This window comes from Pectinophora gossypiella, chromosome 26 (assembly GCF_024362695.1).
Source record: "Pectinophora gossypiella chromosome 26, ilPecGoss1.1, whole genome shotgun sequence".
In the NCBI taxonomy this organism is placed as follows: Eukaryota; Metazoa; Arthropoda; class Insecta; order Lepidoptera; family Gelechiidae; genus Pectinophora; species Pectinophora gossypiella.
In genome coordinates this window covers 677,818-692,742 of record NC_065429.1, presented here as the reverse complement: position 1 = coordinate 692,742, position 14,925 = coordinate 677,818, and the positions used below count along the sequence as shown (strand labels likewise).

The 14,925-nt window shown below is 35.7% G+C and overlaps 2 protein-coding genes across 5 annotated transcripts in view; both read left to right on the top strand.

Moving 5' to 3' along the window:
* The window catches only part of LOC126378340 (uncharacterized), a 55,156-nt gene extending 48,104 nt beyond the window's left edge, over positions 1-7,052 (top strand). For all 4 annotated transcript variants that reach the window (XM_050026598.1, XM_050026597.1, XM_050026596.1 and 1 more), the window contains one exon: positions 229-7,052. In XM_050026598.1, coding sequence (XP_049882555.1) covers positions 229-333 — 105 coding nt within the window. In that variant the 3' untranslated portion in view covers positions 334-7,052. The remainder of the gene's footprint in view (positions 1-228) is intronic.
* Positions 7,053-8,241: 1,189 nt separating this feature from the next.
* The window catches only part of LOC126378280 (uncharacterized), a 74,994-nt gene continuing 68,310 nt past the window's right edge, over positions 8,242-14,925 (top strand). The window contains exon 1 of the mRNA XM_050026472.1: positions 8,242-8,803. Within this exon, the coding sequence (XP_049882429.1) occupies positions 8,651-8,803 (153 nt within the window). The 5' untranslated portion in view covers positions 8,242-8,650. The remainder of the gene's footprint in view (positions 8,804-14,925) is intronic.

The window sequence follows — 14,925 nt, the reverse complement described above, 5'->3', positions numbered from 1 at the left end:
TAAAATTACACAGCCACTTAAAAAATAGAAATTAGAAAAATATTAGGTAATTACAAGTATAAGTAAATATATTATAAGTAATTAACACCTGTTGAGCTTTATATATTCTAGAATTTTTCTCATATATTCAGCATTATAAAGAAACGTCGTTTTTATTGAAGTTCCTGAACACATACTTTTGCGACTGAATGTCAGTCCCTCATTATAAAGTACCGCTAATAATTCCAGGAGGTGGAAATCTTCGTGGGCAAGAACACGAAGCCGTCGAAGGTGGCTCCGAGGGGCGACTGCATGAGCGCCGTGCACTCCGAAGACTCGGTGGACCAAAGCTGATTCCATCGGCCATCCCACTTTTCTATATAGCTTCTTATCTATTAGTTAAAATTCAATTCAAAACACATCATTGCACACAGATATACAGAAGAGATAGAGAAGGTACTTCGACGGCCTTATTGCTAGACAGCAATATCTCTCAAGCCATGGTATGAGAAAACCAGGTATGCTCAAAAGTTAACATTTCAAGGTTAGCCCAGCTGACGTCATCCCGCCCTGCGTTGCCATTTCGTAAAAAAATAAATTACCCACTACCAGTGTTTCTATATTTACTTTGCAAGGAAATTTTGAACTTTTAGTAAAGAAAATTCCTACAGATTTAATGATTTTGATATATGGGTCGTTCTTCTTTTTTATCGACAATAAAAAGACATTTTCTCAATTTATCGGATTTAACATCTTTAAAATTATAAAGGCATTAAATATTTTAAAACATCATATAAAGATCTGTCTGTAGAGGACCATTTAGAGGTTCTCTTTATCTTGGTAACATACTTTTCTTTGTAGACACATTCCAAAAAATATTGTGACAGAGTGGTCCTTTTCATCGGAGACAGCATTTTAATTTACCACTCTGTCACAGAATTTTGTGAAAAACAATCAAGCTTCTTTAAGGACTAATTGAGGAACCGATTAGTATTTTGCTTGTATTTTGAGTATAATAAGATAACTATATTTTTGGACAATGGAAACATGAAACAAAATTCTAAAACATAACTTATCAGAAGCAGAACGAAGGACAGATCATTGTCGATAAAAAAGAAGAACGACCCATATGTGACGAGTAATAGTAATTAAATACATTAGTCAGTAATTCACTTAATCTTCAATAATAAAATTTACGTCTTTGGAATGTTGGAGATACCAATTTAATGGTAACACTTACGTCATCAATGGGCTAGCAATGGCGGCTTGTCATAGGATTGAGCATACCTGGTCTTTTTTACCATGTCTCGGGCAACCTTAGGGAGAATGAAATTGATTGGGACGGATATGGGACGGCGCAGTAATAGAATAAACACACAGAACTCACTTACATACACATACAGTATACATATATCTAATACATATCATCATCATCATCACCAGCCCATTAACGTCCCCACTGCTGGGGCACGGGCCTTCCCTATGGATGGATAGGGAGATCGGGCCTTAAACCACCACGCGGGCCCAGTGCGGATTTTTGGTTATTAACGACTGCTAATGCAGCCGGGACCAACGGCTTAACGTGCCTTCCGAAGCACGGAGGAGCTCGAGATGAAAACTTTTTTTTTTGTGGTCACCCATCCTATGACCGGCCTTTGCGAAAGTTGCTTTACTTCAACAATCGCAGACCGAGCGCGTTTACCGCTGCGCCACCGAGCTCCTCAATACATAATATATATATTATGTCGTGGCAATATCTTAGAATTGATCGTTTCATGATGTGTTCAACCATTTCATGAAATGATCATATTTCATGAAATAGCCAACTTAGGTTGACCATATCGTTGAAACGTCAACGTTTAATGATATTTCAATCAACGTTTGGCCATATCGTTAATGTAGGCGGTGTCCATGTGGTGTAATAAAAACGCGAATAGTCGATTAATGTCTTAGGTTCAAAATTATGTACGTATTCGATATGGAAAATTGTACAATTACATTGATTCGTCGATTATAATATTAATCAAGTTTTAAATTTAATCGACATCAGCGCCACTACCGGTGGATAATGTTACTAATTTTACGATATGATTGCCAACGTTTGGCCATATCATGAAGCAATCATGCATTTAGTTGCTCATATCGTTAAACGTTTTGCGTTCATTGATCTGGCCAAATTACATCATGATATGGCCAAAATTACATCATGATGTGGCCAACTTGTGATATTCTATTTCCGCTGCCCTAGGACTGTCACTATATTTATAATATCGTCACTGAAAAGGCAAAATTACGTAAACGTCAAAATGCCATTTCAAGAAAAAGTCGTTTAAAGTATTTTTTCGTTTTTTTTTTATCATAACCTCTTACCCATTTATCCAATTTTGATGACGTCAACGTAAGATTACATTGTTTTTCATTTTCTATGTCTAGCAGTAACATATTACATAGACTGCTATTTTAGGATATTTTGGCGCTTAAGTAATTTTGCCTTACCAGTGACGATATCATTATCATCAGCCGTACGACGCCCACTGCTGGGCATAGGCCTCCCCCAAGGATCTCCACGACGCATAGTATTGTTGGAAAGAAGTTATATAGATAAGTTTGCCATCATAGGGATTTGAAATGGGACAACGTGCTATATTTTTTTTTTACGAATCACAAAAATGTATAATTAAAAGCCATTTATGGCCACCGATGGCGAAAATTCGTAAAAAAAAACGGTATAGCAAAAAAATGGGAAAAAAACATATTAATGATACTCAAAAATTATGGAATCTTTAAAAATCGTATTTAAATCCTTTTTTTTGTTTTGTCTTTTAATGGAATAATATATGTTAATTTATTTGTTTTCTTTTTTTTTTCGTTTTAATGCAGTTCAACGGTACGATTTTTTTAATTCCTAGTTTTTTTATTTATTTTAAGTTTTTTTAGGATTGACGTTGCCCTCGGGTAATGAAAAAAAATTCAGTGAAAAATATTCTTTTTTTTTTTTGTTTCGTTTATTGTAAATAAATATGGCAGGAATGGTATAAAGTAACCGAATTATTAAAATTTCTTAATATGGCAGGTTTATACACTTGTAATATGAACTATAATGTTGGTGGTTTTTGGCAACACTTTAGAAGAAAAAAATGTGTTCTGTAACCAGGAAGGACTAAATAACATTGTCAGTCTGCATACCTCCAGAGGGCGTATGGAGCATACTCCACCACACTGCTTCCTTTTTTTAATCACTAAAGTGTTGCCAGAAGTGAAAAACCCGCACTAAGCTTGTTAAAATAAAAAAAATATATAGATTAATCAAAATTGTATATTTGCTGAAATTATTGTAAAAGTTATACTAAGACATATTCTTAAGACACTAAAAGGCATGAAATTGAGGAAATCTGAGTTTCAAACAGACTTTTCTTCACGCTATATCCCTTTCGGGGTCGGAGAGTAGTTATTCCTATGTAATTAATGTCGCTTTTTGAAAACGATTTACCTATAAATCTGCACGCTTTGCTCTACCCCTAAAGGAGAAAGGCGTGAAGTAAAATCTGTATGTAACATAAAAATAGGACATAAAACCTAACTATGATGAAGATTACCAAGAAACAAACATAATTCACGCCCGCAACCCCAACTGGGGTGGTCAGAGCCACAAGTAATCGAAGACAATGTGCAGCCACTGTTGATACGAAGTCCTAAGATGGATATGTTGAACCTTATGGTGGCAAGGGATCAGCCCATTACCCATATCATCATCATCACCAGCCCATTAACGTCCCCACTGCTGGGACACGGGCCTTCCCTATGGATGGATAGGGGGAGATCGGGCCTTAAACCACCACGCGGGCCCAGTGCGGATTGGTGGTTATTAACGACTGCTAATGCAGCCGGGACCAACGGCTTAACGTGCCTTCCGAAGCACGGAGGAGTTCGAGATGAAAACTTTTTTTTTTTGTGGTCACCCATCCTATGACCGGCCTTTGCGAAAGTTGCTTAACTTCAACAATCGCAGACCGAGCGCGTTAACCGCTGCGCCACCGAGCTCCTCCCTAATCTTACCCATACAATGGCCCATAATGTTAGATGTCGACCTGTTGCCACAGTACCGGACGAACCCCGGTACCGGCGATGGGTGTACCGGTGTACCTCTGACTACCCCAATTGGGATATGGTCGTGAGCTTACGTTATGTTTCGTGTTGGAAAGGAGAGAATGTGTGGGTCATTGCAAGTGGTCGGAAATTCGGGGCTTAATTGCCTAAAGTTCATAAAAGCTGTGAAAATATGGAAACTGCTTCTTAAAATGTTCATATACAAGGTGTTAGTGACATCGTAACGAAAACTTCTGACGTTATTCAGACCATGATTCTGAGATATCAAGTGGAACTTTCCATCGGAAAATTCATAGAAAAAATAGTCTCTTCTTATCGTGTGGGTTGTGAGGTAGAATACCAACCTCATCAACCCTGGTGTCAGGGTTATAATTGAGCCGCCAAAGGCCCCTGACATGGCTCACGTAACGATTACTCACTTACATCAGTAAATAGTAACCGGGACCTACGGCTTAACGTGCCTTCCGAAGCACGGATCATCTTACTTTCGGACAATCAGGTGATCAGCCTGTAATGTCCTAACCAAACTAGGGATCACAAAGTGACTTTTGTGATATCCCCACCGGGATTCGAACCCGGGGCCTCCGGATCGTGAGTCCAACGCTCAACCACTGGACTACAGAGGCCGAAAAATAGTGATTTATATTAATTATTTTCATTACCTTTGGTTTGGGACGGAAAATTCCATTCAATATGTACTCAGAATCAGAACACTTTGTCAATTTTTTCAATACAAAAGTTCTATGCATATTAACCAACGTAACTTAGGCAAAATAAGCACTTTATCCTCACTACTTAAAGCTGTATAACAGAGCATCACGCCTGTAACCCCGAAGGAGTAGGCAGAGGTGTAATAGTATATACACCCACACCTCGGCTATGTCATAGCATCTGTGTTACGTTATGGCTTTATGTCCTAATATTAATATTTTGTACTGCTCAATACAAGTTGTGTTATTATACGATAAATAAGCGAATGCGAGGATGTTATCAAGGAATAATGAAGAATTGTGTTCAAATTTTCAAGATGCAGTCAGTGGTTCAAAAAGTTTATTAGGGAAATCGATTTGTTGATTTGGTTGTCAAGTCGAACAAAGTATGTTGCGAAATGTTGATTTTCATGTTAGCAATCAGCCTATTGCGTCCCACTTCTGGGCACAGGCCGATCGCAGATCACCGGCTTGCTTCTGCATCGCGGAGCTCGGGTTCGATCCCCGCATTGCACTAATGAGTTTATTTCAAGTGCAGTCTTCAGACGGCGATACGGTTCACCTATCACGTTGGTCTAACAGAAAGCTCGGTGAGGTGTAGGTACTTAGTTCATCTTGCAATGGATGTACTTCTGAATATTCTTGAGCTTACTTGTCAGATTTTTCAACACAACTCTAGCTCACGCCTATATCCCAATTGGGGTAGTCAGAGGTACATCCATCGGAAGGTGAACTAAGTACCCGGTGTTTCAAGTTAGCTTGAAAATAACATTTCGCGACGTAAATGTATAAATAATGTTATAAAGAATGGGTTTGTTATGTTTTATATAACAGAGGGCAAAGATTTAAGTCGTTGTTGTAATAAAATTATGTTTCACACTGATTTAACAACTCATTATAACTCTTAGATTCGCACTAAACGCTGTAATCCGCGAAAATAGATTTTGGATTTTTGATACATTTTCAGCATTGTCCTTTTTCCTTACACCCCGATACCGACCCCGCCGGCGTGGTCGACGATTTCCCTCAGCGCTTATCGCTATCGACCCTCTAGGGTCGATTAATTATTTCCAATATTTTTCCTTTCAGACGGCGCCCTAAGCCGAGGTTCGCGCCCAACTGGGCACCATCAGGCCTGTTGTCTGAAACGTTGTACCGGGTGAGAGCCTTCATTGCTTCCCATTTGTTCGGCCAAGTAGTTAATGCCATCTGCGGCAAATCAAAAATAAAAAAAATCATTACGCTCTTACTTCAAACCCTGAATGAATTCGACGTATTTTCTGTTGAGGCAGCAGTTTTTTTTTTAAACCCAGTCTAGTATTTTTTTTTATATATATAACAATGACTTAAACTTTCGCCCTTTTGTCTAAGGCTCGTTGCGTATGTAGTGTATTTTGTGAAAGTTATAGTTATATACAGTTAGATGATGCACGGTTTGTCTGTCTGTACGTTGTGATAGCTTTGAAGAGTATAAAGCCTTTAATCCACTTTCGTAACTGACCTTTGGTAACCAGATACGAGCGTGGATTTATTTTCTTGCTTGAGAACCAGTTACGATAATGGAATTTACTTGTCGTTTTTGTAACCATGTTTCATAACCAGGATATAAGTCACGGCCGTGGTCCCTAATGGGGGTGACAGAGCGACAAATAACCAGGAGATACTTGCAATCACTTTTAATACGAAATCATTAGATAGCAAGATAACAAAGTGAAATCGAGAAATATTCATTCGGCAAAACATAAATAGAGAAAAGAAAACGTTTTTTGTCACCTTTAGATCTGTCTTTATTTAGTAATCCTAAACATACTAATTGCAGCTATTTATTGCCTTTGATTTTATATAATAAACAAGTAAAAAATATATACATTCAAAGCTATTACAAAGTACAAAAAAATAATTTTAGTCATAGACAATAGAATCTACACTATTTATAAATTTATCATTTATTTAAATTCTGTGAATCTTAGGTTTTCAAAACCAACATTTGAAATGAAATAAAATCAAATTCCTTCGCAAAATTGACTTTCGACTATCTTATACTTATGAAAATAGACTTACTATTACTAACTTATTAAAAAATATTTGAAATAAATCATGTTATGTTTAAAAAATGTCATAATAATAGATATCCGGTTTATAGTAACTTAATTTTATTTATATTTTGCAATAGCGTAACGGAACGTTTATGTTACGTCACTTAAAGCCTAATTAATAGTCTGCTGTTTTATAATGTAATAAACGTCATGACAAGTATTACCTTGTTTTAATTTCATAATCATTAATTTACGAGCCACGCTCTTGTTGGTGTAGCATCCATGCTACTTTTTTACTCCTCTTGCCTTGCGCCCTACGGTACTCTGACGCGAGTGGGATGGCGCCCAGAATAATCTATTTCAAAGCCGTACTAGGACTCCTGTCCTCCACCTCTGAATAGTACTGACAGACGTTGCTGCCCTGTCAGTACTATTCAGAAGGAAGCAATATGGCTATTGATTTTGCTGGAAGGGCCAAGTCACAGGGACTGTAACCTGGAACCTGACAGAGGGCGGCAGCATCTGTCAGTACTATTCAGAGGCGTAGGACAGGAGTCCTAAGAACGACTTTCAAAATTTTCGTGTGTGATGTGACTGTGCACAGTCCAAGCAGTATTTTAAGTAAATGCAATAGAACTAGTTGAACTTAGTTTGACGGGAACCGGATCCGGCATCACTGTTTAGATGGTAAGTATAAGTAGCCCTACAGAGCTGAAGCAGTCGCTATAGTCGAGACCAAAGAGTAGTCTACCGCGAACCTTCGTAGTGAACACATCGGTTTTATATGCTGCGACCGTCTGGATAACATCATCGTCATAAGTAGCACCATAGGTTACAGAAATATTAGGTAATGATATTATATTACACAGCGTAGCGACTGAACGCAATCTATAAATAAAAAGTAAAGTTAACTTTTATTTATTAGGTTCAAAAATCGAATAGATACCGCCTTTTTTAAGAGGTTGAAGTTATCGGGTTAAACGTTAGATGTCGCAAGGTAGCGAAATAACATTATTTTTTCGTGAGTATTTCAGTTTGATTATCAATAAAAGTATTTTGAATATAACATTTTATTGATAAAGATTAAAAATTTAAATGTTTATAGCATTTGTGGTGCTCTTTCTATAAATAATTTGTCTATGGTAAATGAGGAAAAAATTCTAAAAACAACATTAAAATCAAATAACTTCTTTCTTAAGATCATAAATTATTATCTTGCAGCTATGTTATGAAATTATAATAATGTATTTACACAAAATAACTCAATTTATAATTTCGTTTTATAAATACCACGTGGTCAAATTCTATGTAGAACGGAACGTAATAATAAGCATAGTAAAATTGTCTATGGTTTGACAGCAAATGTCCACCGTCATTTCAGTATTTTATATTTTAGTTATTTTATTTCGTTAATATTTTACACTATACTTGTATAAAAAAATACAAAATATTTATTTTGAGTGAAAAATGTACCATTATTTGTATAAATAGTGTAGATTGTGTAATAAGTATAATAAAAGTCAGTGTAGTCCCCGCGTGTTTCCTTCCCGCGCACGTCGTCCGAGCTGGAAGTTGGTCATGGTCGTCCGCCAAACGGAAAGCCGCCATGATGGCTTTCTGCAAAGTACGCTCAATATGTGAATTTTCGTTATTGTTTTTCATTAATTGTGACTGAGTGCGTGCAAAAATTAATCATGGGAACGAACTAGAGTGTGCTAAGTGCAGTTTAAGGTCCCTTGGGACCTCCTAGAGGAGCTATAAAGTGTTTTATGAGTGCATTTTTGTGTCGACGCTAGCGTGTTTTGTTCTGTCAACAAAATGTCGAAGCTCTCGTTTAGGGCGAGGGCCCTGGATGCGTCGAAGCCAATGCCCATATACCTCGCCGAGGAGCTCCCGGATCTTCCGGACTACTCGGCGATCAATCGTGCCGTACCTCAGATGCCCTCTGGAATGGAAAAAGAGGAGGAAAGCGTAAGTATTTTGCGCATTTAGATATTCGATCATCGTAACTACTGTACGTCGGCCATTATGTGTTTTGTGTTTCACTTTGCCACCGCTAGGGGCGTTACATTTTATCAAGAATTAAAAAATATTGGTATTATAAACATTTTTCAACGATACACGCCAAGTATTTCGCTGAAAAGTCGTGGAAACTTCGTATTTGGGTCTACAGAAAATATAGTTTTATTGAAATATACTTGGAAAAGTTTATGTCAAATTTTGGCGCGTTATCACCGCATGGTGTTTTATCAGGCAAACAGACGTCCCATAATTCACTCAAAACGGGATTTCTTCTTCGTTTTAGGGCCTAGCGAGCTGAATTTTCGGCGTTACGTAGGGGATAATGTATGGAAATTGTAAGATTCTTTTCTTATCGTTGTCGCTTCGTCGATCATATGTTATTTGTTTACAAACAATAGCTGTGCCGGCAAGCGTCGACCGGCGACTATGCTTTGGTTTTTATTTATTTTTTATTCATAACAAATACTATTGCGAATAACTACTCTGCTCATGAAAGAATAACTTTTTTAAAATATTAATTTATTACTTTTTTATGTATTCTCTATTTGAATCAGCTGTTTTGAGGGTCTTTTAAAATACACATTTAAATGTTAATTAGATTTAGTGATTTATATTTAACATTTTAACTCTTTAAGCAACATTGTTAATTTATTCAATGTTTGACTACATATTTCTAGTGTGTCGTAATATTTTATTGGTATAATAGGAACGGGATGGCCGATAACTTTTAATAGGTACCTCTATTAATTTGTAGTACGTAGTACTTTCCAATTTTGTTTATATATTGAAGGACTGCAATTCATAACATAATAACAGATCTTCAGATCTGTATGTTTCAACATAGAAGGGAGTTCGTTGACCTACCCTGGATTAATAAATACAAAAATAAATCTCTTATCTTACATTTATCAAATCTTTTTGTGTACACTGTGGAACATAAGCCTCCTGCTAGTTGCGTTGTTGGTTGACCTTCTCCATCCTTGTGGTAGGTCATTTTCCCACCTTTCTACTACGGTACCGTTTCGTGATGCTGTCAGTTACTCAGTCAAAAATGTTGGTATATTTGTAACTTGAATACCTTTATATTTGTGTACAAACATAGTTTAACACTTTCAAGGACAGAACGTCTACGGATGTTCCGATTCCAAGATGTCATACCTATTATGAACCATCAACGACCCATGGTCTCTGTCCATGAAAGGGTTAATTGGAGATGTCCTTAGACAAGGGTCTGCTCTGAACTGGCATGCGTGTAAACAATTGATGAATGTGGTAGAAGCAAGAGAAGTGTGTTAGGATCGAAGCAAATAAAATTCCATAATCTGACAGTGTCATAGTTGCATAGTCTGCTTAGCCCGGTGGGAAATAGGCGTGAGTTTAAGTATACTGGAAGTACAAACATAGTTTAGACTACAACAAACAAAAGCTTGGTGAAGTCTGAGTACTTAGTTCATCTTTTGATATAATATAACCCCAGTTGGAAATATGGTCATGAAGAAACCGCTTTAAGCGATAAGGCCGCCATTTGCCATATACCTAGTTGAGTCTCTTTTGAAGTAGAATAGAATAGTGATAGTTTATTAGAAAAGGATGCCACACAAAAACAAGACAATAACATCATTTAAAAATTTTCACAAAACAATTACAAAAAAAAGTGTTAATGGATGTTTGTTGACATGATCATAAAATGGTAACTAGCAAGGTGGTTTTGTAACTATTTTTTTTTTGTTTTAGTGCAATAAAGTATATTTGAATTGAATTGCCCTCATGTTATTGTAGAAAAACTATGTGGGCCAAATAAAAGACCATATTCTTTATTGTTTAAGCATACAGAAACATAATATAATAAGTTTAACATATTTTTTTTCTATTGACTCTTAGAATCCAAATACCGTATTCACCCATATAGTTAATGAAAAAGCAATTCCAGGTTTCTCCTCAAATATTTGTAGTTATAGACAACAGCACAGTGAAGGCTCGGATTTGCTTCCTTGTTATTGTGTCAGGAACGAAGCAAATGTAATTTCATAGTATCTACTTAGCCCAGTGGGAAATAAATGTGAGTTTATGGTATCTCATTTGACTAGTCATGATCTAGTCGATTACTATAATGACTTTTGTAATTTCTAATTGAATAATTATTTCATTCACAATTTCATTAGTGAGCTCAAATAATCATTTAATGATTACAATGATCATTAGATTCTCATTAGTGTCAAAATATAATCATTTTGTACGTAATTGTGTAAATAATGGGTAATGACTTGACCCTTGATGGTGTAAGCAATTGTGAAACAGGATATCTTCATGCTCAGTCATAAGCTCACGACTATATCCCAATTGGGGTAGTCAGAGGTACATCCACCGCAATATGAACTAAGTACCGACGCCTTAGTGAGCTTTCTCTTAGACGCACAGGTAGTGAGCCATATCGCCGTCTATAATGGTCGAGTCAAGTGTGTTAATGAACTGTACTTAAAATTTATTAATTATATAATGGCCCCGATTCCTGCAGACACCGCCTAATTTTATTTTAAGTTATATCCGTCATTTTCATATCCGTCGAAAAGGAAAGGGACGGATGATTCACAGCTCTTAATTTTAGGAAGAATGAGTAAATGAATGAATAACCCGGGCGAATCAAAAGGTACGTCGCTGGTATGCAATCCGTTTGACGTGCTGTCTACTTAACTGTGTCGGGTTATTGACGGATGTAAAATTTTTAGACGGTTGGTTTAGATTTGTGCTTAAAATTGACGTGTGTTCCATAAATTTTATGCTTGTCGATTACCCGTCCTTTTCCTTTTCGGCGGATAAGAAAATGACAGATATAACTTAAAATAAAATTAGATGGTATTTACAGGAATTAGCACCACTATAAGGGTTATTTTATGTTATTTGATTTTTTTGTGTCCCTGAAAGAAAAGTAATCTGTTCCATTCAATATTGATAATTTCTCATTTGACAATGTTTTTTAAATTTGTAATGATGCGGGCCAGAAGATTTTTCCATTTTTTTAAATTTTATAAGCGCCAGAGGAAAATGTGTTACCAGGGGAGTGACACTATTGGCAGAGTAGTGACAGGTCATTGATTATTAGCTAAGAAAGGGGACTAATATTAAATAAAACATGTATAAAATTATAGTAGGTATGTATTTGGATATTTTTTAATATAAAAGATACATTCAGTCTTCATAGTTTCTAAATGCAACCTCATTTTTAATAACTATTAATAGCTTGTTAAAGCTTAAGTTTCAATTACCCGTAATTAAGATTTTCTGCTCATCAGTCTTATCTGAGATGAAAATCCCAGTACATTTTTTTTAATAGTTTTTAATTATAAAACGTTGAAAAACTTAAAAGCCACGTTAAAGGCGCTTTAATCGTAATAAAAATTTTAAATGAAACAAAAATATAAACTTCGTTCACAAAATAAAACAATAGTACTATCTAATGATACACCTATCAGTCTTGAGACTATTTAAACAAATAAACTTAAAAAATATCAATGTGAACACTTTTTTGCAAAGAACAGAATCAATAATTTCCACGAAACTAAATTATTTACTTAAATACTACACAATGAATAATTTACTTTTCAAATACATCAACTGACTTTGGAAACTTGTAGAATACTCTGTTACCCTTCATATGTATATTTGGCACTGGTAATATGGTCAAGATCTGATCCCATTTAACATCAGACATGTCATTGTCATCTATTCTAAAAAGTGTACCATCTTGATTGGAGATCTTTAAAAAAGTAACCCTGATCTCTCCTTCTTCTGCATCAAAATCCGACGAACATACGCCAGCATATCTATATTTTTTATTATTAATATAGTATTCAACAAGTATAAAATCTCCGTTCTTGACAGTCATAGCAGTGTCTGCATTGTCTATAGTATTAATCAGATGAGTAGATGTTTGTGCAACCATTTTATTTTGCACATCTTCCTCAGAATCGGTGTATACTTCAGCAACATCCAATTTGGTTTTATTATTTTGGGGGTATTTGATGTCGCCTAAGTGGAAGTGAGGACAAAAATTGCTACAAAAGCAGCTGAGGCTCTTCATGTACAACGTATTGCTTAGATAATTTCCTCGTACTTGATGCACTTTTAGTGTACCAGTAAAAGGTTTGATGTTAGGTCGATTATCTTCCATGATCTTCTTTTGAAAATCGATTTCTTCTTGGGATATCACAAAAATTTGAATGCCCGAACAATGTTTGTTTAATTCCGTAGCAAAGTCGTTAATTGTAGCAATGTCAGTTCCTAAAGCTACAATTTTGTCAGCGATTCGTTTACATGTCCCTCCGATACCGTCCGGAGCTCCTTTACCATGACCGGCTTCATGATAGTTCCAGGTAAAATCACAGATGTTCGGATAGGTTTCAGTTAATTTACAAAGTAAGTAAAAAAACATATCTTTGTTACGGTACTGAGTAACAGGGCCATCGCTTAAAAAATGAACGTTTTCTATTGAGGACGAAAGGAGTTCCATGACAGGTTTTAGATGAGCCCAGATTACAGGTACATTATGGTTTAGGTTTTCTGACATTGTGGCAAAACATTTTGTTTCTTCTTTGGTATATAAGACTACAGTATGCAAACTTATTTGCGTACGTGACCCACCAAAATGGAACGATTGAATCTCTGAAGAATATTTTGTATTATAATTTTCGGAAAAGTCCATATGAATCACAGCATCTTTATCAGTTAAATTATCTTTTAGACTTTTAATGGTTTGGTATTGATGGACTATATTTAATTCATGCTTTAAAAAAATATCAAGGTTTTCTTCAAGTTTCATCACAATGTCTTTTGGAGCACTATTTACTGTTATTTTGGTATATTTTCGAACCCTGCGTTTTTTCTTGGTTTTAGTATCAAAAATGTCCTCTGCAATACATTGCCATGAAGAGTATTTTATCAAAACAGAATTGTCGAACTCATGATAACATATAGAACGTGTTTTGCAGTTAAGACACTCGCGCATCAGACACTTTTCGTTGTATCGGTCGCAGCATAAAGAATTTAGCATTGTCTGATAGTTTGCAAAATCTATGATATTTGCCTGTTTTAAGGAAGCCAAGATTAGCTCCATGTTGGCATGAGTTATGCATAAACAGGTTTCCCTTTGGTGGATGTTTGGGGTTACAACCCAAAAAGGTCGTAGGCGGCAAAACAGTGTGTAACTTAACTTTATATCTTTTGTTTTTATAAACTTGGTGTGTAGATTTTTCATGGTGTCCTGTAACAATCTCTTCTGTTTTTTTATTTTACCTTTTGTAATACTGTCTTTTTTACCTGGGCATAATCTACTATTGCAATCTTCTTCAAAAAACTCTGCGACTATTTTCTCTAACTTCGAACCCGTTTTATCGCTTCTTGTCTTCCGTGTCATATCTAACAAACTTTTGTTTGTAGTAGATGACTGTCTTATAGGTTTCATGTTAATTTGATTCAACACTTTATATTTCTTGACTATTTTGCCGCTTAATACTTTTTTAAATATCTTCTTTTCATTATCATTCGTTGTCAAATTTATATTTTCTTTCAGTTGTTTTTGGACCACCTCACTAAATAATAATTTTTTCTTCACCTCTTCTACATTTTCGTTACTAGTATTCTGTAAAAGATCAGCCACTTTTGAGTTTGGAGTCATTTTCTGTTTTCCGATGCGCCGTAGTTTCTTTTGACAGTCACGTACCTTTTGACGTAACTGTTTAATTTCACATTTTTGTTTTTTTATAAGTTTATTACGTAGTTTCCGCTGAATTTCTGATCGCTTTTTAGCAGCAAGAGCGATATTGTTTTGTGGAAGTGGAGGTTGGTCTTCATTATCAGACGCAGGGGGTGTTATTGGATTGTTTCTGGTAAATTGTAGCCTTACGCGATCTCTATGTTTTTTAGTCTTATCTCTCCATATTTTTCTTATGGCCCTTTGTTCCCTTTCAGACATATCTTTTATGCTCTTAATTTGTCCCTTTTCTTTTTTCTTTTTATATTGCTGTTTTTCTTTTTCTTTCAATTGAGCATTTTTAACCGGATCGTTTTTAATTCTT